This window comes from Bos javanicus, chromosome 2 (genome assembly GCF_032452875.1).
Source record: "Bos javanicus breed banteng chromosome 2, ARS-OSU_banteng_1.0, whole genome shotgun sequence".
In the NCBI taxonomy this organism is placed as follows: domain Eukaryota; kingdom Metazoa; phylum Chordata; class Mammalia; order Artiodactyla; family Bovidae; genus Bos; species Bos javanicus.
This window is the reverse complement of record NC_083869.1, coordinates 24,081,291-24,106,078: the sequence shown is the minus strand read 5'-3', so window position 1 is coordinate 24,106,078 and position 24,788 is coordinate 24,081,291. Positions and strand designations below refer to the sequence as shown.

Here is a 24,788-nt window from a genome sequence, read left to right as displayed (position 1 = left end):
TCAAGAGACAGGTAAGGTTGTCTGGTGTTCTCATCTCTTTAAGAGTTTTCCACAGTTTGTTATGATCCACACAGTCAATGAAACATAGGTAGATGTTTTTCTGCAATTCCCTTGCTTTTTCTATGATCCAGCGAATGTTTGATCTCTGGTTCCTCTGCCTTTTCTAAACCCAGCTTGAACATCTGGAAGTGCTCGTTTCGTGTAATGCCGAAGCCTAGCTTGGTGGATTTTGAGCATAACCTTACTAGTATGGGGGTGCTTCTTTGGTGGCTCAGATGGTAAAGAATCTGCCTGCAATGCAGGAGACCCAGGTTTGCTCCCTAGGTCAAGAAGATCCCCTGGAGAAGGGCATGGCAACCCACTCCAATATTCTTGCCTGGAGAATTCCATGGACAGAGGAGCCTGTCCATGGAATCAAGAAAATCAGAGATACCAAAGGAACATTTCATGCAAAGATGAGCTCGATAAAGGACAGAAGTGTTATGGACCTAACAGAAGCAGAAGATATTAAGAAGAGATGGCAAGAATACACAGAAGAACTGTACAAAAATGATCTTCACGACCCAGAGAATCATGATGGTGTGATCACTGACCTAGAGCGAGACATCCTGGAATGTGAAGTCAAGTGGGCCTTAGAAAGCATCACTACGAACAAAGCTAGTGGAGGTGATGGAATTCCAGTTGAGCTATTCCAAATCCTGAAAGATGATGCTGTGAAAGTGCTGCACTCAATATGCCAGCAAATGTGGAAAACTCAGCAGTGACCACAGGACTGGAAAAGGTCAGTTTTCATTCCAATCCCAAAGAAAGGCAATGCCAAAGAATGCTCAAACTACCGCACAATTGCACTCATCTCACATGCTAGTAAAGTAATGCTCAAAATTCTCCAAGCCAGGCTTCAGCAATATGTGAACCGTGAACTTCCTGATGTTCAAGCTGGTTTTGGAAAAGGCAGAGGAACCAGAGATCAAATTGCCAACATCCGCTGGATCATAGAAAAAGCAAGAGAGTTCCAGAAAAACATCTATTTCTGCTTTATTGACTCTGCCAAAGCCTTTGACTGTGTGGATCACAAGAAACTGTGGAAAATTCTGAAAGAGATGGAAATACCAGAACCACCTGACCTGCTCTTGAGAAACCTGAAGCAACAGTTAGAACTGGACATGGAATAACAGATTGGTTCCAAATAGGAAAAGGAGTTTGTCAAGGCTGTATATTGTCACCCTGCTTATTTAACTTCTATGCAGAGTACATCATGAGAAATGCTGGACTGGAAGAAACGCAAGCTGGAATCAAGATTGCCGGGAGAAATATCAATAACCTCAGATATGCAGATGACACCACCCTTATGGCAGAAAGTGAAGAGGAACTCTAAAAGCCTCTTGATGAAAGTGAAAGTGGAGACTGAAAAAATTGGCTTAAAGCTCAACATTCAGAAAACGAAGATCATGGCATCCGGTCCCACCACTTCATGGGAAATAGATGGATAAACAGTGGAAAGTGTCAGACTTTATTTTTCTGGGCTCCAAAATCACTACAGATGGTGACTGCAGCCATGAAATTAAAAGATGCTTACTCCTTGGAAGGAAAGTTATGACCAACCTAGATAGCATATTCAAAAGCAGAGACACTACTTTGCCAACAAAGGTTCGTTTAGTCAAGGCTATGGTTTTTCCTATGGTCATGTATGGATGTGAGAGTTGGACTGTGAAGAAGGCTGAGCGCCCAAGAATTGATGCTTTTGATCTGTGGTGTTGGAGAAGACTCTTGAGAGTCCCTTGGACTGCAAGGAGATCCAACCAGTCCATTCTGAAGGAGATCAGTCCTGGGATTTCTTTGGAAGGAATGATGCTAAAGCTGAAACTCTGGTCCTTTGGCCACCTCATGTGAAGAGTTGATTCATTGGAAAAGACCCTGATGCTGGGAGGGATTGGGGGCAGGAGGAGAAGGGGATGACAGAGGATGAGATGGCTGGATGGCATCACTGACTCGATGGACGTGAGTCTGAGTGAACTCTGGGTGTTGGTGATGGACAGGGAGGCCTGGTGTGCTGCGATTCATGGGGTCGCAAAGAGTCAGACATGACTGAACAACTGATCTGATCTGATCTGATCTGAGGAGCCTGACGGGCTACAATCCATGGGGTCTCAAAGAGTCGGACGTGACTGAGCAACTAACACACACTTACTAGCATGGGAGATGAGTGCAGTTTTCTGGTGTTTGAACATTTTTTTAGTACTTCGCTTCTTGAGGATTGGGATGAGCATTGACCTTTTCCAGCCCTGTGGCCACTGCTGGGTTTTCCAAATTTGCTGACATACTGAGTACAGCAGTTTAATAGCATCATCATTTAGGATTTTAAATAGCTGTGCTGGAATTCCATCACGTCCACTAACTTTATTGGCAGCAGTGTCTCCCTAAGGCCCACTTGACTTCACGTTCCAACATGTCTGACTCTGAGTGAGAGACTGCACTGTCGTGGTTATCCGGATCATTAAGAACTTTTTTGTACAGTTGTTTTGTGTATTCTTTCATGGTTCACTTATTGCTGAAGCCTGGCCTGGAGAATTTGAGCATTACTTTACTAGCGTGTGCGATGAGTGGAGTTGTGCGGTAGTTTGAGCATTCTTTGGCATTGCCTTTCTTTGGGATTGGAATGAAAACTGACCTTTTCCAGTCCTTTGGCCTCTGCTGAGTTTTCCAAATTTGCTGGCATATTGAGTGCAGCACTTTCACAGCATCATCTTTTAGGATTGGAAATAGCTCAACTGGAATTCCATCACCTCCACTAGCTTTGTTCGTAGTGATGCTTCGTAAGGACCACTTGACTTTGCATTCCAGGATGTCTTGCTCTGAGTTGGTGATCACACCATTGTGATTATCTGGGTTGTGAAGATCTTTTTGTATAGTTCTTCTGTGTATTCTTGCCACCTCTTCTTAATATCTTCTGCTTCTGTTAGGTCCATACCATTTCTGTCCTTTATTGTGCCCATCTTTGCATGAAAAATTCCCTTGGTATCTCTGATTATCTTGAAGATATCTCTAGTCTTTCCCATTATATTGTTTTCCTCTATTTCTTTGCACTCATCACTGAGGAAGGCTTTCTTATCTCTCCTTGCTATTCTTCGGAACTCTGCATTCAAATGGGTATATCTTTCCTTTTCTCCTTTGCCTTTCACTTCTCTTCTTTTCTCAGCTATTTGTAAGGCCTCCTCAGACAACCATTTTGCCTTTTGGCATTGCTTTTCCTTGGGGATGGTCTTGATCCCTGCCTCCTGTATAATGTCTCCAACCTCTGTTCATAGTTCTTCAGGCACTCTATCAGAAATAATCCCTTGAATCTATTTGTCACTTCCACTGTATAATCGTAAGGGATTTGATTTAGGTCATACCTGAATGGTCTAGTGGTTTTCCCTACTTTCTTCAATTTAAGTCTGAATGTGGCAATCAGGAGTTCATGGTCTGTGCCACAGTCAGCTCCCAGTCTTGTTTTTGCTGACTCTATGTAACTTCTCCATCTTTGGCTGCAAAGAATATAATCAGTATGATTTTGGTATTGACCATCTGATGATGTCCATGTGTAGAGTCTTCTCTTGTGTTGTTGGAATAGGGTGTTTGCTATGACAAGTGCGTTCTCTTGGCAAAACTCTATTAGCCTTTGCCCTGCTTCATTCTGTACTGCAAGGCCAAATTTGCCTTTTACTCCAGGTGTTTCTTGACTTCCTACTTTTGCATTCCAGTCCCTTATAATGAAAAGGACATCTTTTTTGGGTGTTAGTTCTAGAAGGTCTTGTAGGTCTTTATAGAACCATTCATCTTCAGCTTCTTCAGTGTTACTGGTTGGGGCATAGACTTGGATTACTGTGATATTGAATGGTTTGCCTTGGAAACAAACAGAGATCATTCTGTTATTTTTGCGATTGCGTCCAAGTACTACCTTTCAGACTCTCTTGTTGACTATGATGGCCACTCCATTTCTTGTAAGTGTTTCTTGCCCACAGTAGTAAATGTAATGGTCATCTGAGTTAAATTCACCTATTGCAATCCATTTTAGTTTGCTGATTCCTAAAATGTTGATGTTCACTGTTGCCATTTCCTCTTTGTCCACTTCCAATTTGCCTTGATTCATGGACCTAACATTCCAGGTTCCTATGCATTATTGCTTTTTACAGCATTGGACTTCACTTCCATCACCAGTCACATCCACAACTGGGTGGTGTTTTTGCTTTGAGTCCATCTCTTCATTCTTTCTGGAGTTACTTCTCCAGTGATCTCCAGTAGCATATTGGATACTGAATGATCTGGGGAGTTCATCTTTCACTGTTGTATCTTTTTGCCTTTTCATACTGTTCATGGGGTTCTCAAGGCAAGAATACTGAAGTGGTTTGCCATTCCCTTCTCCATTGGACCATATTTTGTCAGAACTCTCCACCATGACCCGTCCGTCTTGGGTGGCCCTACACGGCATGACTCATAGTTTCATCGAGTTAGACAAGGCTGTGGTCCATGTGATCAGATTGGTTAGTTTCCTGTGATTGTGGTTTTCAGTCTGTCTGCCCTCTGATGGAGAAGGGTAAGAGACTTATGGAAGCTTCCTGATGGGAGAGATTGACTGAGGGGAAAGTTGGGTCTTGTTCTAATGTGCAGGGCCATGTTCAATCTTTAATCCAATTTTCTGTTGATGGGTGGGGCTGTGTTCCCTCCCTGTTATTTACCTGGGCCAAACTATGGTGAAGGTAGTGAAGATACGACCTTCTTTAAAAGGTCCCATGCATGCACTGCTACATTCATTGCCCCCAGCCCTGCATCAGGCCACTGCCAACCCACGCCTCTGCCAGAGACTCCTGAACACTTACAAGCAAATCTGGGTCAGTCTCTTGTGGAGTCACTGCCCCTTTCTCCTGGGTCCTGGTACGCAGAAAGTTCTGTTTATGCCCTCCAAGAGTTTGTTTCCCAGTTCTGTGTAAGTTCTGGCAGCTCTATGGTGGGGTTAATGGCAACCTCCTCCAAGAGGGGTTAAGTCATACCGAAGTCTGCTGCACCCAGAGCCCCTGCCCCTGCGGTAGCCCACTGCTGACCCACACCTCCACGGGAGCCATTCAAACAGTTCTGTCTCATCTCTGTGGGATCTCTGGGTCCTGGTGTACGCAAGGTTTGTTTGAGCCCTCTGAGCGTTTCTGGCAGGTATGGGGTTTGATTCTAGATGCACTTTAGCCCCTCCTGCCGTCTTGCTGGAGCTTCTCCTTTGTTCTTAGACATTGTTTGTTTAGTAACTTTTTGAAACTAATTCTGTGAAGTCTATATTCTTTGTTGTGTGTGCTTTCTGGTTAGTGGTCAACTAATGATTGAACTGAAGTTTCCTTAAATGCCTTCGCCCAGTCTTTGTCAAGGGATTCTGTGTGCAGTTTGGAACACACCTTCAATGTTGAATCAGGTTGTTGACAATTCTTGACTTAACCTTTACATTCCGCTTGTACAGAGCTTCAAGGTCAGGTGGAGGTGAATGCTTAGACTCTCTCAGGTCCTTACTAAACATGGCCGTGAGCATGAGCATGACCATCTAGGTTCCCCGATATCCTTGAGTTTTTCTAAGCACCTATGGACATCTCATTCCTTAGCTTTTCCGACTAAGTTTTTTGGGTAGCCTGTTATTTGCCTTAACTGTTGTAGACTGCCTCAGGCAGCCATCAAATTAATCAGTTACCTCTAATTGTCTTTGATAGGTGTTTCTGAGGATGGGGAGTAGGAGCATGCAAGACTTTTTGCATTAAGGAGCTCAGAATCAGGTCAAAGGTCAAAGAACGAGTGTTTCCAGTGGCTGTCAGGCTGCTGGTTTCACTCTGATTGCAAGTTGTTGGTAGTGGGGATGGGAGGTCGGGAAAAGCCAAGTTAAAATACCGCAAAGCTCATTGTTGTTTTTCTTGAGTACATACTCCCCTTATTGCTACAAGCCTGTGGTTAATTTCCAGAGTTCTAACGATTTGTGCCTTTTTGCTTTGGTGCTTTGATGGGAGACTTTTTGGAGCTCCTTTCTCCACTGTTTCTGCTGACATTACTTCTGCTCTTCCTTTTGAGAAGACTTAACGCATTGGAGAAGGAAATGGCAACCCACTCCAGTGTTCTTGCTAGGAGGATCCCAGGGACGGGGGAGCCTGCTGGGCTGCCATCTGTGGGGTCGCACAGAGTCGGACACGACTGAAGTGACTTAGCAGCAGCAGCAATGCTTATTCAAATTCCTGTTTCTTTGTGTCTGACCAGTTTTAAGTGAAGTTTAAGTTCTTCAGCTCTGTTGTGAAATTCCATAATGATGTGACCTGAAGTGGCCTTTTTGTACCCATTGAGCTGGGACTTTTAGAATTTCCACTGTTTCCTTGGTACTTTCTTCTTTTCTGTTTATCTTTCTGATAGTTATATTTCAAAAATTCTGGGCTTCATGAAATGGCCCTCTAATTTATTCTTATCTTTTCCTCTTATTTTTATGTCTTTAACTTTTCATTCTACTCTGAGATTTCTTGACTTTGAATTCCCAACTCTTATTGAATTTTTATTTCTATTATTATAAATTTCCCAGGAACTATTATTTTTATTATCTTTTCATAGCATTCTGTCCTGGTTTCTTCTTTTATCACTCTGAGGATAGTAATACTAGTTGCTTTTTAAAAAATTAATATGCCTCAGCTCTCTCGACTAGTTCCTCTGAACTTTTTTCTATTTATCCCTCTTGGCTATTCATATAAAAGAATGGATCACAAATAAATATATGGCAGTATCATCTGTTAGCTAAAAAACTAATATGAATATGTCACTTTTTTCCAGTCCAGATGTTAATATGTGTATATTTTTTGGTTAGTTATGTGTCAGCTACTTGCCCATTAAGGTTTATTTGATTCAAAATAAGCTGCCTGTCTTCTGCTTTGGGACAACAGCTATGCTACAGCATGGTCTTTCTCATACCTTTTTCTGCTTCTGTTTCATGTGCTTTAGCATGCTGGTCTGCAGTTGCGTTCCATTACTTGTGGTCATCCATCACTGCATGGATCAGTATTCACTGAGCTCTTAGGCTCTCAGAGACTCGTTCTGTGCTGGTAGACAGGCTTTGCTAAGGGAGTCTGCCTGTTTGCTGTAAAGAAATGTTCATGATAACCCAGCAGTGACACTCCTAGATATATACCCGCAAAGCTTGAAAACAGGTATTTAAGCAGTGAGTATTCATAGTAACATTATTCACAACAGCCAAGAGCTAAAAACAACCCAGATGTTCATCAGCTGAATAATAAATCAACAAAAATGTGGTATATAGTGGAATATTATTTGCCCATAAAAGGAGTGAGGTATTGGTGCATGCTACAACGTGAATGCTGCAACATTAAAAATATGTCGAGTAAAAAAAACTAAACACAAAAGGCCGCACATTATATATGATTTCATTTATATGAAATGTCCAGAACAGACAAATATATAAGGACAAGAAATACATTAGTGGTTACTTAGTGTAACCAATAACGAGTCCCGGGTTTCTTTTTGAGGTAATGAAAATATTCTAAAATTGACTGGAGAAATGGTTGCACATACGTATGAATGCAGGCATACCTTGCCTTGTTTTACTTGATTGTGCTTTGCAGATACTGCATTTTTTACAAATGGAAGGTTGTGGCAACCCTGCGTTGACCAAGTCTGTCAGTGTCGTTTTAACCAGCAGCATCTGCTCATTTCATTTCTCTGTGTCACATTTTGGCGATTCTTGCAATATTTCAAACTTTCTCATTATTATGTTTGTTATAGTGATCAATGATCTTTGATATTATTCTAATTGGTTTTTTGTTTTTTATTTTTAAATTAATGGATATGTACATTTTTTAGGCCTAATGCTTTGCACACTTAATAGACTACAGTATAAATGTAAACATAACTTTTATAGGTACTGGGAAACCAAAAAATTCAAATGAATAGCTTTATTGCAATATTTGCTTTTTTGTGGTGTCTGGAACTGAACTTGCACTATCTCAGAAGTATGCCTGTTTGTTAAAAAGCCACGGAGTTGTACACTGTTTTGAAAATTTCATTGTTTATGTATATTTGGCTGTGCTGAGTCTTAATTGCAGCACATGGCATGCAAACTGTTAGCTGCGGCATTTGGGATCTAGTTCCCTGGCCAGGAATTGAACCCAGGCCCCCTGCATTGGGAGCGTAGACTCTTAGCCACTGGCCCACCAGGGAAGCCCCTGAGTAGTACACTTTAAACAGGTGGATAGTATGGTATGTGAATTATATTTTCATCAAGCTGTTTTAAAAAAGCAAAGCTCATAAGGGTCTTAAACAGACTGTTCCAGAAGTGTTTGTAAATGGTCTTAGCTGCATTAGGCTCTACCTCTTCAAATCCAGTTTGCATGACTCATCTACCCTTGTTAGCTCTTTATATAGAGCTTTGAACCCCATCACTTACTGTAGACTTTCAGGATCAAAGCCTGGAATTTTTTTCCCCATTCTTTTCGCTGTTCAAATTACTGACATTTTTAACTTATTATGCCTCTGCTAAGTTAGAATTTTTTTTTCTAACTTACAAGTCTAACTGCTCTTTCAGACTTGGTGTTTGGTCCATTTGCAGTAAGTGGCATAAGTATTAGCACCACATATCTGATAAATTAAAACTTACACATCTTGGTTCATTCACTGTTGGCAATTTTTTTTTTACACACCTGACCTTGAAAAAGCTGTTGTATAAGAAACTTCGGGAGCTATGGGTGAGTTCAAGGTTAGTAAATTTCCTGCCTTCAGAACTGTCATCAGGTTAGTAATGATTCATTTCCCTTGGACCTGAAAATCCACATACATTAGCCAGGGAGCCTAGTGTTATGAGAAACAGGACATTAGGGATGGCAGGTCTCGGTTGGATGACATTGAGAAGTGGTGGTTTCATGCACCAAGGAGAAAACTTTAAAAGTAATTGGCAAACTTCTCTTCCTCCGCCTTCCTGTTGACATGACTCCACACCACCCTCCACTTTCACAATCTCTTCCCTTTCGCTTGGCATAGTCTTGTGTTTCTATGATTCTCACATTTTTCTTCAAATAGTCTTCAGAGGTTTTTAAATTTCCACATCTCTTTTACAATATATTTGTCATCAGAGTGCCGTTCTTGTCTTGAAGATACACAGACCAAATGTCTGTCTCTCTATTACTCCCTCCTTCCCTTTTCCCCAAAGAACTCAGGTTCTCTGGTATAAGATCTGTTAACAAGTTTCGTGGAAACACCTTTGACCACTTTAAAAACTGGCCCCAGGTTTGGTTGCAATGTATTATTACATTTTTGGCTACAGAGCAAAAGCAGTTACCTTTATCATTCTTTAACTATGCTCCTATGGCTTAGATGACCCCTTTACTTCTAATGAGATGACACTTTTCAAAGGCCCCTTTGGCCTTTCTGTTCCACTCTGCTTTTGTCCTACCGTCCCATGGCTAGAAATCACTTCTTGTGTCGTATCTGCTGGATTGCTGTACTGCTTCTGGCCAGAAGGTTAAGGAAAATCACTAAGTATTTATTGAACTGTACCTTCTTATCTTAGTATCTATTCTAATTTGTTTTTTATTTAATATTTGTAGAACCACGCTTCTGATTCATGTTACCAATAAATATGTAGCGGAGCATTAAATTGAAGGATGAATAATTAACAAATTGATGCATTTCAGAAAATACCCAGAGCCCTTTATTCACCTTACTAAAATAAAGCTCTTCACATGGCTTTGAATTGATAGCCAAGAACAATTTCAAATATAATGCTACATACAAGTTCCTAATAATGTTCTTGTGTATTTTTATACTGTAATTATCTAATTATAGACATATCAGAGGCAAGTCTTCAAATGGCATTTCAAAGCAGATTTTTATTTTAAAAATTAAAATATCTGTGAATTTCTGTTGTGAGAGTAATATATATGTGTGTGTGTATGTACACACACACACAGTTTTTTGACTCAACTGACATGAGTTTGAGCAAGCTCCGGGAGTTGGTAATGGACAGGGAAGCCTGGTGTGCTGCAGTTAATGGGGTTGCAAAGAGTTGGACACAACTGAGCAAGTGACTGAGCTGAACTGAAAGTTTTTGAGACTAAAAAAACTCAACTATATGTTGTTAGTGAGCAACTAACACTATAAGCCATTCAAATTGACTTTTTATTACATATAATTCAGTATGGTTTTTATCTATATGTCAATACGTTAAAAGCAGGTTTGTTTGAATATCACAACCATGTTAATATTATAGATAGTAGAATCAATTTAGATTTTGTGACTAGAAAATGGCTATAGTAGATTAGAAGATAAAGCTATACAATGTGTTGTTGCTGTGTGGTTGCGAAGTCGTGTCCAGCACTTTGTGATCCCATGGACTGCAGCACACCAGGTTCCTCTGTCCTCCACTGTCTCCTGGAGTTTGCTCAAGTTCATGTCCATTGAGTTGGTGATGCCATCCAATCATCTCATCATCTGCCGCCCCCTTCTCCTGTCCTCAGTCTTTCTGAGCACCCATGTCTTTTTCTGAGTTGACTCTTCGCCTTAGGTGGCCAAAGTATTGGAGCTTCAGCACCAGTCCTTCCAGTGAATATTCAGGGTTGATTTCCTTTAGGAATGATTGGCTTGATCTCCTTGCAGTCCAAAAGACTCTCAAGACAAGCTAGGAAAATACGTTCCATGTTAATTGAAGAAAAACCTAATGAAGACAATCTGTAAATAAATTACCAAATTCAGTATAGCATATGATTTGAGTTGGAAAAGAACATAAGAACAATACAAAGAACTATGTCCTTTATAACTCACCAGAAAGTTGTCTGGGAGACTATGCTGTGAAATTACTTGTAGATGAGACTCATAAAACACAATGAAATGGTCCTATTTTTTCCTCCCTGAAAATGAAAATTGTATTTTTTTTTACCATAATAGAAATAATTGTGGAAAAAAATTAAGAAACTAAAGCCCCCAAAGAAGAAAATCACTTATAATTCCATTGAAATAGAGTTATATTTCAATATAGACTTCTGTAATTTTTATGGAATTAGAATGTTATAAATGCTTCTCCATCTTTTTGCTACTTAACAATATTTTATGACCATCCCATGCCAATACATACTAATATTTAATGGCAAAATAGTATTCTATTTTAGAATGTATATTAGTTTGCTTAAATAGCCCGTTTAGGTGGTAATCCAGTTTTAGCTGTTCTACACAGTGCTATGATGGATATTCTCATACATACTTTGCATGCTTTTCTCATAATTTTAAGATAAGCATTAAGGGTCAAAGGGTACACGCATGTTTAATCAGATTGCCAAACTGCCTGCCAGAGAGGAATTACAAATTTGTTGTTATCCAAGATAAGCTAAACCTCTTCCCCATTGTGTGCTGCATCATTAGTGTACTGCAGGAATTACACAAAACCACTGCATTGAAAGCAGGCTTCACGGGGGTCTCGGTGGTAGAGCATCCGCCTGCCAACCCAGGAGTCAAAAGAGATGCGGGTTTGATCCCTGGGCTGGGAAGATCCCCTGGAGAAGGAAATGGTAACCCACTCCAGTATTCTTACCCAGAGAAGCCCATGGACAGGGAAGCCTGGCAAGCTACAGTCCATGGGGTTGCAAAAGAGTCAAACATGATTTAGTCACTAAACAACAGCATTGAAAATCTATATCGCAGTGGAGTTCTTTATATCTTAAAGTTCCATGTATTAGAGGGATTAAGTCCAGCAGTGGGGGAAATGTTTATGTTTGTAACTTGGATCGCATGGTATTCATTTTGAAAAGCAGGGCTCGTCAGCCACAGTTAAATGGTGACACAGCATGAATGGGTATTTTGCTGTTTCTGGGACTTGGTCCGAGGGCATAATCCTCTCTCTCCCTAGATGAGTGACCGAGGAGGTGGTGTTCCTCTGAGGAAAATCGACCGACTCTTTAACTACATGTACTCCACTGCACCCCGGCCTCGTGTCGAGACGTCCCGAGCAGTGCCCCTGGTATGTGATCAAAAAGCCGTGAAGTGGGTTTGTGTGACTTGCCAAAAAAGAGGTTACCACATAAATCAGTTAAGCCATTGTGTGGGGTTCACAAACAGGATGAAGGAAAGCTATTAGAGAAAAACAGCAACAACACCTTCCCCTAAATTTATAGTTTTTGAAATGCTTTTTTTAAAAATGATGAGTTTTAGAGTTCTTATTGCCAAGCTTGATAGTGGTGTGTCAGTAGTTTCCATGTGGTAAACCACATTTTGATAAACTGTTATTAATGTGAAGTCTAAATTACTAGCTGTACTAGTATCTGGTCAACGCTGATTGAATCTCTGGTAATTTTTTTTTCCCCTCAAGTACTTGTAATTAGAAAGACTACATATTTGAGGCTCAGAAGTGATACTAGAGTTCTAATCAATTTAACCACCTGTGGCTCAAATAACAGTTGTGTTGATGGCTTAAAAAAAAAAATCAGTCACCTCTTTTCAGGTTAATAAGATTAGCTTTTGAATGGACTCAGTCCTGGTCCTCCAGCCCCAGAAAAGTGCTTTGCCAAATCTCTCACCCAAATCTCTCGTTGCTTGAGGCTTTGAAGGTTCTCTGGCGCATACCCTGGGCTTATTTTGTAGCGTGGTGAAAAACAGTCTAAGATGGGTTTATTTTAGACTCTTTCCTAGGAAGTCACTGCAAGGACTTCATTCAAACTGCACAGCACATTCTAGTTAAACAGCACAGATTCTGTAGCTATAGCTGCAATACGGTTCATGTCTTACCAAACCTTTTAAATGATTGCTCTAGTTGAGATATGGGTAGGCATCCATGTGCCCGAGGACAGAAAAGGTCAAATAAACTTGAGTATCTTCTTAGATTCCAATTTTACTGTAAGTGGAGAAAAGGGATATGCTCCTTTTGTAATAAACAAATTTTGTAGAATTTTTGTGGAGAGCAGCATAGCGTACTCATCCAGACTCTAAACTGTTCCATTCTCAGCTCTACCACACCCTAGCTGTTCAGCCTTGGGAATAGTATTGACCCTTCAGTACCACAATTTCCCCAGCCTTGAAGATTGAATTATTGTGAAGATTGAGTTAATATATGTAAACACATTTTTTAATAGTACCTGGCGCATAGTAAATGCTGTGTAAGAGTTGTTTAGGATGCAAGATTTATGTGAATTTTTAAGAAAAACAGGAGGGTTGACATGACACAGGCTGCCCACACACCTACACAGCCTTCCCGAGGGTAAGCCTGTGGTGGTTGAGCTTTCACAGAGCTATTATGACCCCTGCTATTATGACCCCTTTGTAAGGGGACCAGTAAGCAAGCACTGGGGCAGCCATCCGGTCATGCTGATTACTGAGAGCTGCCTTCATGTGGGTGCCTTCAGGTGCGCATCTGCAGGGACGGAATGTCTTCATGCCGTAAGCTGTTCAAAGAGGACTATCCACATTTCCCTCTTCCTCGTCAGTTATCCAGTTTTGTTCTTTCCAAGTCTCTGACCAGCCAGCCCATTTGCTGCTGCCCATGGGCCATGTAGGTGTTCCAGTTCGATTTCCACCCACTGGTAGGATTTGCTTTCAGTCCTGTCTTTTGGGCTTGGTCCCGAGAGAGGCTGTGGTGACAGGGCAGTCCATGTTTGGCTGGTGGGGGACACTGTGCAGACCCAGCAGTGGGCCAAGCCCACGATGTTAGTTAGCATTAGTTAAAGAAAGTTAGTTTCTTCTAACTACTTACAGGGAAGCCTGAGGGCTCCACAGGCGTGTAGCTGAGGGAGAGGCAGTGATGAAGTAGATTGGGTACTACGGGATCCTGAGCCACCTGCTCGTGCAGAAGTGGAACCAGTTAATGTACCCGTCAGAGTCTCACTTGGAAAGAGATAGTTCAAATTATGATAATTCATGAAAGGCTTATCTATAAAGAGACAAATTACAGAAAGAGGGATGGGATAGTACAGGAATCCAGGCTAGCAGCAGCAGAGCTGTCACCACCTGACTCAGGGAAGACAAGTCAGCAGAACCCGGAAGGGAGTGTTAGAGAGCAGCTGCTTACTCCCCAGGGCCTAGCCTGCCCAGGAGCAGGGGATGATGATCCTGAATGGCTCCCTGCAAGACTCCTGCTGGGCTCCCCATCGGCTAGACACATAAGCAGAGGCCACAGAAGTCTGCTCCCGTCAACTCAGGCCAGCCTCCCAGGACAAGGGGAAATGTGGAGAATGGGTAGTTTATTTGGAGGGGCAAACTGAAACTCTGGTTTAAAAAGTCAAGTAAAAAATGATGGCAGTAGGTAAGGCCAGAGCCTGGATTTGTTACTAGCACCGATTCCTGAATCAACATACACTCTTCACTAAACTATTATATGAAATATCATTAAACAACTAAGTTGGTGATAAAAAAAATTTTTTTTTTTTTACACTTATCCAAATGTTCTGCTTCATATTAAAGAACTGATAGGATTTATCCAGGTAAAGGCTATTCCGGATACAGGGAACAGAATGAGCAAAGACACAGCTTCAGCTGGACCGGAAAGTGGGAGGCACACACCTGATCTTGTTACATCTTTCGAGCTCTCTTTTAGAAGCTTGGATTTTTATCTCAAGGCAATGGGTTGGAGATGGTGAGGGTTGGTGGGTGTTGGGGTGCTTTGAAGATTTCTAAGTGGGGGAGATGACCTGTCAGTGAGTATTAAGAGAGTCGACCTATTAGGGATCTCTCCAGGTTCAGGACTCAGGCTGAGTATGGTATTCATGGTATGAAGTCGTGAGATGCATCTGTGAGGTTGCCACCAAGTCTTTCTACTCTTGCTCCTGAAAGAGAGAACATGTTTTAAATGATATTGCCGAAAGCAGTATAGGGATACTCTGGAGCAGGCCAGTAAAGAAGAGAGAAGCATCCTCTTTCTAGACCCCCACAGGTTGTTTTACAGGAAAAAGGAATTTCAAATGACCAGAGGGAAGCCATCTAATACAGTGCTCAGCTAGGCTGCAGCTTGATCACTTTCACTACTTAAGTATTAACAGGTCTTTTAGATGCAGGCCCCGATAGCCCTGGGATACTCCAGTAGCATTATTTTAATTAGAGAAGTATTTCAGTGTGTGGCTTTCTGAATAAAATTTCATTTTTTCTCAAACAGGCTGGTTTTGGTTATGGATTGCCCATATCACGCCTTTATGCGCAGTATTTCCAAGGAGATCTAAAGCTCTATTCCCTAGAGGGCTATGGGACAGATGCAGTCATTTACATTAAGGTAAAGACAATAGTCTTCTGGACTTAATGGTACTTCTGGGACTTTTTGATTGTAAGATACCAGTATTTAACTGTAATGAGACTTTCTTCTACCTCATGCTATTAAAATACAAACATCTGTGTTTTCTCTTTTTTTTAAACAAGGATCTCATCTGTTTTGACAAATGATCTCTTTGTGGGAAAGAAATGCCCTTACCCATAGTGATCAGGACTATGATTGTTAGTAGAAGAAAAACTGGGTTAAAGTGGGCAGTCAAAAAGTTATGTTAAAATTAAATTTGTAGTTTAAGATACATGAATGGACGTTGATTGACCAGTCTTTGATATACTTGCTAAGGCCCTTCATTTGCATATGGGTCTTCAGATTGAAGTTTTAATTGTCTTTCTTACAGAAGCTATACCTACAGTACATTGTTTTGGTTTCTTTAATCAAAGAAACAGCCAAGTGCATAATCATTACTGATTTTTATGCAGTTCTTACAGTTGTCTTCTCTTTTTTGACAGCAGTTTTTATATAACTTTCCTTCACAAGTCTTTATGAAACGTCATCTTAGTTTTCAGAGAACCTTCCCCCCACACCACCCCTACATTTTTGTGTGCTTTGTTAAAAGCAATATTTAGATTAAATTACAGGGACAGATTTAAATATACTAACAAATTTAGGAACAGTTACAGGGGACCCTTGGTAGGCATATAGCTCACCTGGTGGAAGCAGACTTACCTGGGATGTTCCATGTGTTTATCTGACACATCAGTGTCTATTACAGGGACAGAAGGCCCTTAGCCCCACCAGCGTGCTGCATTGGTTCAGCTGTGGACTGGTGGAGGTGCCTCCGTTTTTAGTGACTCTAGTTACTCTTATTCTGGCCACTAGATGGCACCTATTTGATAGGAAATGCTGAAGACTACATTAGAAAAAGTAAATTTGTCTGAGAATGTTGTTCTTTGAAGATAAAAGTTTTCTTTCTCAACCATCTCAGTTGTGAGGAACTTAAAAATATTGCCTTCATGTTGCCTTTTTTATCATCAAATATAATGTTTTTATTTGTTTTGTTATAGATCAAGGGGTTATGGCAGTTGTGGCATAAAAAAAATATAAGTATAGGTGAAAGATTTTTAGCTCCATTTTGGAAAAAAATAGAATACAGGAGGTCTTACAGAATAATTAAAAATATTCTGTGTAATATTTTTATTATTTCCTCGGGTAAGAAAGGAGGATTTTGAGGCTGCGGGTGTATGGGGTTTGCCCGCAGCTGATTAGCTAATGTGACAGAACTTGGGAAAAGATCTTTGACCTATTACTCCTTAATTATGCATTTTATGAGAAACAATAGGATATGCCAGTGGATGATTTGTATTAGTTCAGTGTGTTACAATTTTTTAGCTTACAATTATACTTTTCTTGTAGTGATGAAATATTTTAAAATCCTCTGAATCAAAGTGTTTGCTTTCTTTCCTAAATGAAACATTTGTACAACTGACATAAATTTGATATTTTTATATATGAAACAACCCCCCCCAACACACAGAATTAAATATTAAATTAAAATATCCTTCCTTACCATTACTGGAATTAAACTTCTAGTTTAATATTTTCTGCATCTTAGGGAATACCTTTTGCTTAAAGTTGAAATCTTAACAGCATATCCTAATTTGAAGATAATGAGGAACATAGTTTATCTCAGTGATACACAGGAAGCCAAAATAGAACAGTGACTTAATGGCGATAATGTTGGAAACATGAAATTACAGTCTGCCCTCTATATCCCCGAGTTCTGCATCCATAGATCCAAGCATGAATCAAAAATATTTGAAGAAAAAAAATACCAGAACGTTGCAAAAAGCAAAACTTGCTTTTCTTGCACATCAGCAACTGTTTACATATTTATTGTATTTGTATAGCATTTACATTGTATTAGCTATTGTAGTTAATCTTGAGGTGATTTAAAGTCTGCAGGAGGGTGTGTGTAGATGATATGCAGATACTGCAGCATTTTATATACGGGACTTGAGCATCGGCAGATTTTGGTATCCAGTGGGGTTGGGAGTGATGCCGAGGGTCAGCTGTGCATGATGTGGAAATCACATATGCTATAACTAAAATTGGTGACTTTAATGGTAGGAAAAGACACAGGCTCAAGCCCAGATTTCATTAAGTGCTTTTACATTACATATATTAAGGTACCTGTGTGAATTTTTGTGCTTTTACACTTAACTGACTTTTTAAACTTCTGTTGAAAATGAACTTCTGTTGATCAGATTTTATAAGAATGTCTATGACACTGTGTAAAACTCAAAACCAGCAACTTCTAGGCTGGTTAGAGAATACTGCATGCAATAAACTCAACATGCACGCTAAGCAGTTGCCATAAGCTTTTAGTAAGTAACACGTTTCAGATGTGTGCTCTAGTTTAAAATGTATGTAGATAGTTTTATGATTGATAAAATACAAATCCAATATAGAGTATGGTTTAATTTGTAGTAAAACTTTTTGCCATTGTAGATTTTTCTCAAATAATAGATTCCCCAAAAAGTGCCTGACTTAGTTCCTGCTTTTCCTCCCAGGCTCTGTCAACAGAATCGATAGAAAGACTCCCGGTGTATAACAAAGCGGCCTGGAAGCATTACAACACCAACCACGAGGCTGACGACTGGTGCGTCCCCAGCAGAGAGCCAAAAGACATGACGACATTCCGCAGTGCCTAGACGCACTGGGACCCCTGGGAAAATCCGGATGTGGCTTTTTATTAAATTTGGAAGGGGTGGTATCAGAACTACGTTATACCAAATACTTCATGCGTCGTGTTCGCAGTTAACTATTTGGATAGGTAGCATAGGTGGAAGATTAATTTCATTTACACTTGTTGAATCTCGTAAAGGACGAAGTTGTACCTATTTTACACCTATATTTTCACAGTTAACTGAACATATTTTTAAGCAACAGTAGTTTTGGTCAACTTTCTCTTTACGATAGACTTCAGAAGCGTGAAAGTCTGCATTTCTACAGGAAGCTGTGTGGTTGTTTTTTTAAAAATACTTTTATGTCTGCTAGAAACAGTTCCTTAATACTGAGTAGCCGGTTAGCCATCTTTCTGTTTTAGAGGAGTTCTGCCAGATTTTATTTAGTAACGACAAATGCGATACGAATGATCCTCAGACTGCGATTAAGGCAGCAAAAAGGCACCCTGTAAGTGTACAGCCAGCCACCTTTCAGCATCTACATGCATTGTCTTCACTCTGAAGTTAATTCATCATTTTTTAATTTTATTGCAAAGGATTGTAATGACTAGTTTCCTACGGAGTTAAGCCAAGATCATGGGCAGCCTACTTTGAATGTGCTTATGATTAATGCAGTGGGAAATTTTTGTACTAAAAACAACCAGCTGCTAAAATTCTAGATTGAATTTAAGAAATTGAGGGCAGAACATTGAGTCCTAGAAACTATACTAATGATTGTTGAGATTACCTGGGGGAGCTTTTGAGAAGGTTTTTCTGGGTCTTACTCTAGACATACAGAATCAGACTATAGCCGTAGCCCAGAAATCTCAATTTTTACAACACTTCCTAGATGCGTCTGTTGCCTTGCCTAGTTAGAAAATCACACTTTTAAAGTGAGTAATGAAGATACCACATTTGCTAAAGCAACAGATCTGTAGGTTTTGGTTTTCATCTATGGAAAGGTCAGACTTCTGGACTCTAAGAGACACAAAATGTTGCAATTAGAAGCATAATTAGAAGCAGGAGACAGGTTGACAACAGGAGGAGAGTCACGGAACCAAAGGTTTAAAACCATAAATGCACAAGTATTGACGAAAAACATGTTATAAAACTTATCTATCTATACTTCCTCAGGATATCTATACTTCCTCAGGAAAGAAAGTCACCTTGGGCTTATCACAAAAATCATTTGCATTCATATGGTAATTTGTAATATACAAATTTTTGGTATATCTGTATATAATGATAACTCTGTCAGGCTTAAGAAATACCAAACAGGTGGTATCACCTTCGTTTTGAGACTCAGAGTATGGCTCAAAGCTGCCCTGATAGAGTCAGGTCTCAAGCAGTATCTGCCAATCACTGTCAGCCACCTAGCCGAGGAGACCAGGATGCCGCGAGACTTAAGTTGTTAGTCTTCCCTCATCTTTTAAGCTGACAGGGAAATATATTGAGAATAAATTTTAAAGTAAGATTTTAAATGTTTAGAGAACAGCTATAATACTTAAATGGGGAAATTTATCTGGAAAATACAAGTTGAGACACCTCATTCTCCAAAGGGTTATGTAAGCTTAACAATTCTACACAAATTTGTAAATGGGAAGGGACGTTAAAGGGCTGTTAGCCCTGGACCCTCAGGTAAGAAGGAGGATCTTGAGGCTGCAGGTGTATGGGGTTTGCCCGGGGCTGATTAGCTAATGTGACCTATTACTCCTTAATTATGCATTTTATGAGAAACAATAGGATATGCCAGTGGATATTAGTTCAATGTGTTACAATTTTTTAGCTTAAAATTACACTTTTCTTGTAGTGATGAAATATTTTAAAATCCTCTGAATCAAAGTGTTTGCTTTGTTTCCTAAATGAAACATTTGTACAACTGACATAAATTTGATATTTTTATTTATGAAACAACCCCCCAACATACCCAAAGTGAAAATTTCTCTCTTTAAGAGGTAAGAAGTGGTGTTTTCAAAGGAGAAGTGAAATCTTTTCCTTTTTAGCTTCTTTTAAAGGTATAATGGTTTTTTACTTTGTTACTGTGGTTAAGGGACAGAAGATTACATACAGAAGTATTTGGGGAGGGGGTGCTTTCTCCTAGTTGGTTTTAAATTACTGTGCTAGTTTTTTAGAGTCTTACACTCTCTTTCCCACCAGCATTTAATATGATGCTTTGTAGATTTTTAAAATATACCGGAGGGTAAGAAGTGATACTAAGTGATTTTTGTAACCTGGGCATTTAATGAGTGTGCCAACATTTTTTAGGAAGAATCACAAAAAAATATTCTGCCCTATAATTAAAATATTAGCTGGCTTTAGATGTCTTCATACTTAATCACTTTCTTGCACTGTGAAGTTTTTACATGAAGATGTTGAAGTGGCAGTCTACCCTATTTTTTTTAATAAAATGTTTTGTGTATGGTAATAAATTGAAAACATGGATCAACTCTTATCCTGAAAATAAAGTGACCCAATTTAGGTTTTTAAAAATATAATTGTTTTAAAAATAAAGGTCTCTTCTCATCAAGAGTCAGCATTTTGTAAATATACAAGAAGTAGCAGGTAGGTGGCTCATACTGCCCCTCACTACGCTTGGTAGAGGAAGTGTTTTGAATTGAGATTTCCAAATTCTGATGGCAAGAGCAAGTGGTAGAGTTTGTATCGTTTGAGTTATGTTAGATTTCCATTATCCACACATCTGCAGATGACTGACTTACTACATAAATGAACATCTTCTGCCATGTGATTTTTTGAGAGGTTAAGTGAGTGTACACTTTGAATAAGTTTTCACAGCATAAGTATACAGGAAAAGGCTTAATTTAACCAGCATTGCCCTCTGTTTGTACCAGCTGTATGTGAGTCAGAATTAAACTCCTTTAATCCAAGATAGGTCCCTGTCCTGTTCCTGATTGATGGGATGAGACCATCAATCTTCCCTTCATTGTTGAAACCAACAAGTTCCATAATAGGACTGTGTACGTAAAGACCAGGGAGAAGACTTCTAGCATTATGGGCCCGTTGTGGCCTTGTGAGCAGCCAATTGGAGAGGAAGCCAAAAAACAAATCAACCAACTTCAACTTGTACCTCCAATTACTGTGCTGTAACTGTGAAGTTCTAACAGATGAGTAATGAGAGTTGTGTTAGGCTGGTTTGCCCACAGCTTTTCTTGAAGAAACTTTTTTTCAGCATACTGTATGTGATTAATTTCTGGCCCCCAAATGAATTTTCTTATAGCTAAACCCAGTGCACTTGAAAAAATGTGGTGTGAAGAACTTTATATATATCAGAAAAGAACACACCACTGGTTGGTTGGTTCTGGCATTCTTAAACTACTGCACCTTTTCTTCTACTTTGTTGTTGTTGTTGTTCTACATTTGGAGAGAATTAGGCATATCATACCACACACTCTGCACATTCCTTCAGCAGTCATTAACCATAGGCTTCTAACAGTAAGAGACAAGCATGCCAGTTTTTGAAAATTGTGTAACATGAGATTTAGTCTGTATTCATATATGCATGTGCTTGTCAAATAGTAAATAATATATTATCATCATTATTATTACTATTAACACTTTTCCTCACTGGTGCCAATATTATAATTAGTCCAACTATATTACGTTCAGAACAGAGGTTCCATTTTAGTGGAGTTTGGAATGTGTTTCTAAGTCCTTTCATCCTGGAGCAAGATTGCCAGTTTTTGCTGCAGAACTTGTCTTGGAAAAGCTGTTATTTATACTGAGGAATAGTGGCAGCTATGTTTTACTTTGTTAGGAGATTTTTAAGCAGAACTATACAATGTTCATCCCAGTAAGGTCAACCAGAGAACTTCCATCTGAATGTTACATTCACTCAGTTAATTTTCTGCAAGTCTATGAGTCAAGACAAATCAAGACAATGTGCTACAGTTGTCACATAGAATATTGTCAGCACTTCAAAACTATAAAATTCCTATACCACAAAAAGTTTCAGGCCAATATCACCGATGAACATAGACACAAAAAGAATCAAAATACTAGCCAGTAAAAGCCAACAATGTGTTAAAAGGGTCATACACCATGATCACGTGGGCTTTATCCCAGGGGGCAGGAATTCTTCAGTACCCACAAATGAATCAGTATGGTACACCACATCAACAAACTAGAAGAATTAAAACCATATGATCATCTCAGTAGATGCAGGAAAATTTCCCAAAATTCAACACCCATCTATGATAAAACTCCAGAACATGGACATAGAGGGAACATACATCAACATGATTAAGACCATATATGACAAACCCACAGCTAACATCATTCTCAGTGGTGTGAAGCTAAAAGCATATCCTCTGAGATCAGGAACAAGACAAGAAGGTCTGCTGTTGCCACTTTTATTCAATATAGTTTTGGAAGTCCTAGCCACAGAAATTAGGAAAAGAAAGAAAGGGACTCCAAAGTGGAAAAGAAGTAAAACTCAATTTTCATAGATGACATGATGGTATACATAGAAAATTCTAAAGGTGCTAACAGGAAGCTATTAGAGCTCATCAATGAATCTGTTTGATAAAGCCAACCCTCTCTAGCTGTGGAGTGGCAAATTAAATTCTGGAGAAAAAGTTCCCTTTCATCTCAAAAAGGACCCTCAGTGACCAACCAAATAACCAGTAGGAACAATCATTAGATTGGTGATGGTTCATTTTCTGTGGTGCACAGCTGACCTTGATTATTGTTACTGGGTCCCAGTGTGTCTTCACAAGGACTTAGTTAACCAATGGGAAGGTAGAGCTAAGTCCTTGTAAGCAATGCCTGTCGAACTTTAATGTACACGTGAATCACCTGGAAATCTTGGTAAAACAGATTCTCATTCAGCAGGTCTGCAATGAAGTCTGAGATTCTACATTTCTAACAAGCTTCTAGGTGATACTGGTGCTGCTGACCCATAGACCACACTTTGAATAGCAAGAGTTTTAAAGCCTGTGGGATAAACTGCTCAGCATCGAAAGGACCAACTGGAGAGGTTAAACTGGTTAAGTATGAGTAGGGAGTCAGATATAGCTAGTAATTTGATTATCTTAGAGTGTTAAGGGGTAGGAGTGATCCATTCCTGATATTTGGAGTACTTAGTGGGGTATACCCATGAGCTTGAAGTCCTATTTCTATTTGTTAACTTATTTTTGGTGAAATCTCAGTTTTAAGGATCTTACCCAGTGGAACATGTAAGTAATAAAAGTCCCAGTTAATACAAGGAAGTGATACGCGTGTGTAGTGTTTATCTTCATATCCACTTCACAGGAGGATCATGGGAGATAACAGCAAGTAATAGCAGCTCCACTAACATCCCATTATCTTCTGGTGGTGGGAAGCATGGACCCAATCCTGGGAGCTGTGGCACTTTTCAGCAATGATGGGGCAAAGAGAACTTGGGATGGCCCCTTAAGCAAGGTCCACGGGATACTTTCTCTGGTGATCCTAGATGGTGAACCAGTCTCCAGGATGTGTGTCCTGGAATAACACATCAAAGTCAGCTAGTAATAACCTCATATCAGTGACTGGAGCACTTCATTAGTGTTTTGCAATAATGCAGCAGATGATTGCAATGATTTAGCATAATACATGACTATCCTGTAAGTAGGGAACTGCTAAGGGTATAGTAAAGGAAATTTTGTTTATAATTTGGTTAGAAAACTGATGCCCTTATCACTATTAATGGAAAAAGATATTAAAATCAGTATCTGGGAAATTCCTACTGAGATTTTGGTTGTGATAAATTTGTAGATCAATATGGGGAAATTTTACATCTTCACACTTTCAGTCTATGAACATAATATATCTCAATTTATTTAGATTGATTTTGGTTCCTTTCAGTTCCTACTACTGAAAGGAATAGTAGTTTTCAGCATACAGATTCTGAACATATTCGAATTAAACATAAGTATTTGATTTTTGGAGCTACTATCAGTTCATTTCAGTCACTCAGTCACGTCCGACTCTTTGTGACCCCATGAATTGCAGCACACCAGGCCTCCCTGTCCATCACCAACTCCTGGAGTCTATCAGTGATGCCATCCAGCCATCTCATCCTCTGTCGTCCCCTTCTCCTCCTGCCCCCAATCCCTCCCAGCATCAGAGTCTTTTCCAATGAGTCAACTCTTCACATGAGGTGGCCAAAGTATTGGAATTTCAGCTTTAGCATCAGTCCGTCCAATGAACACCCAGGGCTGATCTCCTTCAGAATGGACTGGTTGGATCTCCTTGCAGTCCAAGGGACTCTCAAGAGTCTTCTCCAACACCATAGTTCCAAAGCATCAAGTCTTCAGCACTCAGCTTTCTTCACAGTCCAACTCTCACATCCATACATGACCACTGGAAAAACCATAGCCTTGACTAGACAGACATTTGTTGGCAAAGTAATGTCTCTGCTTTTCAATATGCTATCTAGGTTGATCATAACTTTCCTTCCAAGGAGTAAGCGTCTTTTAATTTCATGGCTGTAATCACCATCTGCAGTGATTTTGGATCCCCCCAAAATAAAGTCTGACACTGTTTCCACTGTTTCCACATCTATTTCCCATGAAGTGATGGGCCCAGATGCCATGATCTTCGTTTTCTGAATGTTGAGTTTTAAGCCAACTTTTTCACCCTCCTCTTTCACCTTCATCAAGAGGCTTTTGAGTTCCTCTTCACTTTCTGCCATAAGGGTGGTGTCATCTGCATATCTGAGGTTATTGCTATTTCTCCCGGCAATCTTGATTCCAGATTGTGCTTTTTCCAGCCCAGCATTTCTCATGATGTACTTTGTATATAAGTTAAATTAGCAGGGTGACAGTGTACAGCCTTGACGTACTCCTTTTCCTATTTGG

General features: G+C 39.8%; 1 protein-coding gene across 3 annotated transcripts in view; it reads left to right on the top strand.

The window, feature by feature from the left end:
• The window catches only part of PDK1 (pyruvate dehydrogenase kinase 1), a 42,396-nt gene extending 21,917 nt beyond the window's left edge, over positions 1–20,479 (top strand). For 2 of the 3 annotated variants that reach the window (XM_061435250.1, XM_061435242.1), the window contains 3 exons: positions 11,891–12,001; positions 15,122–15,235; positions 17,800–20,479. In XM_061435250.1, the coding sequence (XP_061291234.1) occupies positions 11,891–12,001; positions 15,122–15,235; positions 17,800–17,940 (366 nt within the window). In that variant the 3' untranslated portion in view covers positions 17,941–20,479. Of the gene's footprint in view, positions 1–6,984; positions 7,191–11,890; positions 12,002–15,121; positions 15,236–17,799 lie in introns of those variants that run through there. The other variant, XR_009740077.1, reaches the window with a different exon arrangement.
• Positions 20,480–24,788: the final 4,309 nt, after the last annotated feature.